Source organism: Phyllobates terribilis, unplaced genomic scaffold, assembly GCF_046119375.1.
Source record: "Phyllobates terribilis strain yellow unplaced genomic scaffold, ASM4611937v1 Scaffold_9__5_contigs__length_417890890, whole genome shotgun sequence".
NCBI classification, from domain to species: domain Eukaryota; kingdom Metazoa; phylum Chordata; class Amphibia; order Anura; family Dendrobatidae; genus Phyllobates; species Phyllobates terribilis.
In genome coordinates, this window is record NW_027362769.1 from 364861629 (window position 1) to 364864428 (window position 2800).

General features: G+C 45.9%; 1 protein-coding gene across 1 annotated transcript; it reads left to right on the forward strand.

The window, feature by feature from the left end:
* Positions 1 to 2124: 2124 nt before the first annotated feature.
* Positions 2125 to 2436, forward strand: LOC141161391 (histone H4-like). The gene has a single exon (XM_073646200.1). It carries the CDS (start codon positions 2125 to 2127, stop codon positions 2434 to 2436), a length of 312 nt encoding a protein of 103 aa, XP_073502301.1.
* The last annotated feature ends 364 nt before the right edge of the window (positions 2437 to 2800 follow it).

Consider the following 2800-nt stretch of genomic DNA (forward strand, 5'->3'; position numbering starts at 1 on the left):
CATTATGACTATCTTCCCTCCTCCCATTGCTTTTAGCCTACTAGCCAACTTTTAAAACAATGATTTTTAACTTCTCGTAACCTACGTATTTAATAAAATTGGTCATTTTTAACATCTTCATTGTTATTTCTTGCCACATACCCTATACACTAGCGCAAGTTGTTTTATATATTTTTTATCTTGAAAACGTCAGACAACTGTGGTAGTTGTCCTCTCTTGCAGCAGATATAGGTCTTAACCATTAGCGCCACCATTCCATTGAATAATGTTAGTGTAAGCTTATACACCAGTAGGATGTTATTTAATTATTATACTCCTGGTGTGTAGGGAACTAAGCCGGTATCTTTGCCGACAGTTGATGGTTGAGTTATTCAGCCATCATCCGCCTGCAACAGTCTTGAGAGGAGCTTAACTTCTTCAGTCTATCACAGTGATGCAGGCTATGTGTCCACGATGCAGAAATGCTCCAGATTTTTTCCTGAAAGTTTCTACATCTCCCTGGCAGAAAAAACACATGCGGATTGTACATGCGTTTTTCCTGCCAGGGACAAGCGGATGTGAAGCGTTCTTCACATGTATTTCCACATGCGAGTTGTCAATCGCTTTCCAAGCGATTTTAGCATCACCTGGAAAGTGCTTGACAACTTGGTCACACTATATAAATCCACGCAGCCGGCATAGATTTATATAGTGTGACCGAAAGAATGTTAAAAAATAAAAAATAAATTTATACTTACCTTCTGATGGCCCCCGGAGTCTTTATTCGATGCGTCTCGGCTTGCCGGCGGCTCGCGGTGCACTGAAAGGACCTGCCAACGTCAGCGGTCGCGTGACCCGTCACATGACTAAATGACGTCATGGCATGTCCTTGAGTCCACCGCGATCTGCCGGCAAGCCAGAACAAAGACACCGGGGGCCATCAGAAGGTAAGTATAATGTTTATTTTTTCATTTTATTCTTTTTTTTTACAGGTTCTATGGTACCTGGGTCTGGAGGAGAGTCTCCTGTGCTGCACACCCGGGTAACATCCGCACATTGAAACGCATGGAATCCGCATGTACAGATCCAGTGATGTGGAATCCAAGCGTTCCAGTGCAAGTCAATGGCGGTGAAAATACAGCTCTTTCGCAAAATAATTGGTAGTGCTGCGTTTTTTTCCGCAATGATAATCGGCAGCAGAAATTTCCGCAGCATGTGCACAACACATGCGGATAATCGTTGGGGACCATGGCAGACCTTCTATCAAGCGTTTTTTAAGCGTTTCTGCAGCGGAATTGCCATTGCGGGAACGCTTAAAAAACGCATCGTGGGCACAAAGACTCAGAACGTGTGATGGGCAGTTTGAATAGGGGTGTCATGAAAGCAAGGGGTCTGCTGAAGACCCTCATATCTGTCATGTTTGCACGTCTATATAAGCCAGCTCACGGCTGATGTTCCCAGGTAACCATGGCTATAGCTATATACTATAGCTGTATACAGCGCTGTGCATAGTACAGGCAAACAGATGATCACAGGGTGGAATCACTTCCCAATTACTCCCGTTTAAATCAGAGAAACTTAAAAAATAAAAAAACACACATATGTGGTATTAATATATTTGTAAAATTGTTCTTTCAGTGTTCAGTGGAATTTTCAGTAAAGACCTGGTTAATTCTCATTGAAGAGCACTACATCCTGAGTTTTTTTTTTGTTGTTGAGTTTTTGCTCTTCAAATCTGTTATGTTGTGTGTCCTTGGTGGTTTTGTATTCATGTTATAAAAATATATTCATTTTCATTTATGATTGTCAGGTTATTTCTCCAACTATGAATTTCATTGATTAGATTTCTCCACCATGATCTGGAAAGGTGATGACAATATTTGGGATATTTCTCTTCACAGGGAAATAAGTTACATAGAGTAGAAGCTGGAAAGAACTGCAGAAACTGCACAATGAACGGGAAATTCAAACTCCCCAGCAGTTCAGTGTTCAGCCAATCAGCAGAGGAAGGAGGAGCTAATGTAGATTCTGTAAGACCCGCCCTGGAAACGCGTCACCTCTGCAGTCTTCTCTCTGGTCCACCCATCCGCTAAAAAAAAGAAGAGTCCGTGGGGCTTCGTCACAGTTTTCAGCTGACTTTGGATGATGTCTGATCGCGGTAAAGGAGGGAAAGGTCTCGTGAAGGGCGGTGCCAAGCAGCACAAAAAGGTGCTCCGTGATAACATCCAGGGCATCACCAAGCCTGCCATCCGCCGTCTCGCTCGCAGAGGAGGCGTCAAGCGCATCTGCGGCCTCATCTATGAAGAGACTCGCGGTGTCCTGAAAGTCTTCCTGGAGAACGTGATCCGTGACAGTGTCACCTACACCGAGCACGCCAAGAGGAAGACCATCACCGCTATGGACATGGTGTACGCGCTCAAGCGCCAATGCGGCACTCTCTACGGCTTCGGAGGTTAATTGTATTCTCTGCTCCATCCTGACAACCAAAAGGCTCTTTTCAGAGCCACCGTGTAACGGGTCTGGGAGGTGGAACCTCTGAGCAACTATACAAAGGGGCAGTCCTTGTAAGGAAGCGGGTGGCTCCCAGGGAAGGCGGGCAGGTAGTCACGGCAAGTGACAGGGACAGTCTCTGGGTAGAAGGGCAGCAAGTCACGGCAAGTGACGGGGACAGTCTCTTGACAGGCGGATGGTCACGGCAAGTGACAGCAGGGTAAGAGTCTCTAGACGGGCAGGTGGTCACGGCAAGTGACAGCAGGGAAAGAGTCTCTAGATAGGCTAGCAGGCAGGTAGCAGGTGAGCGCTGCCAGGTGAGCGGGCAAGA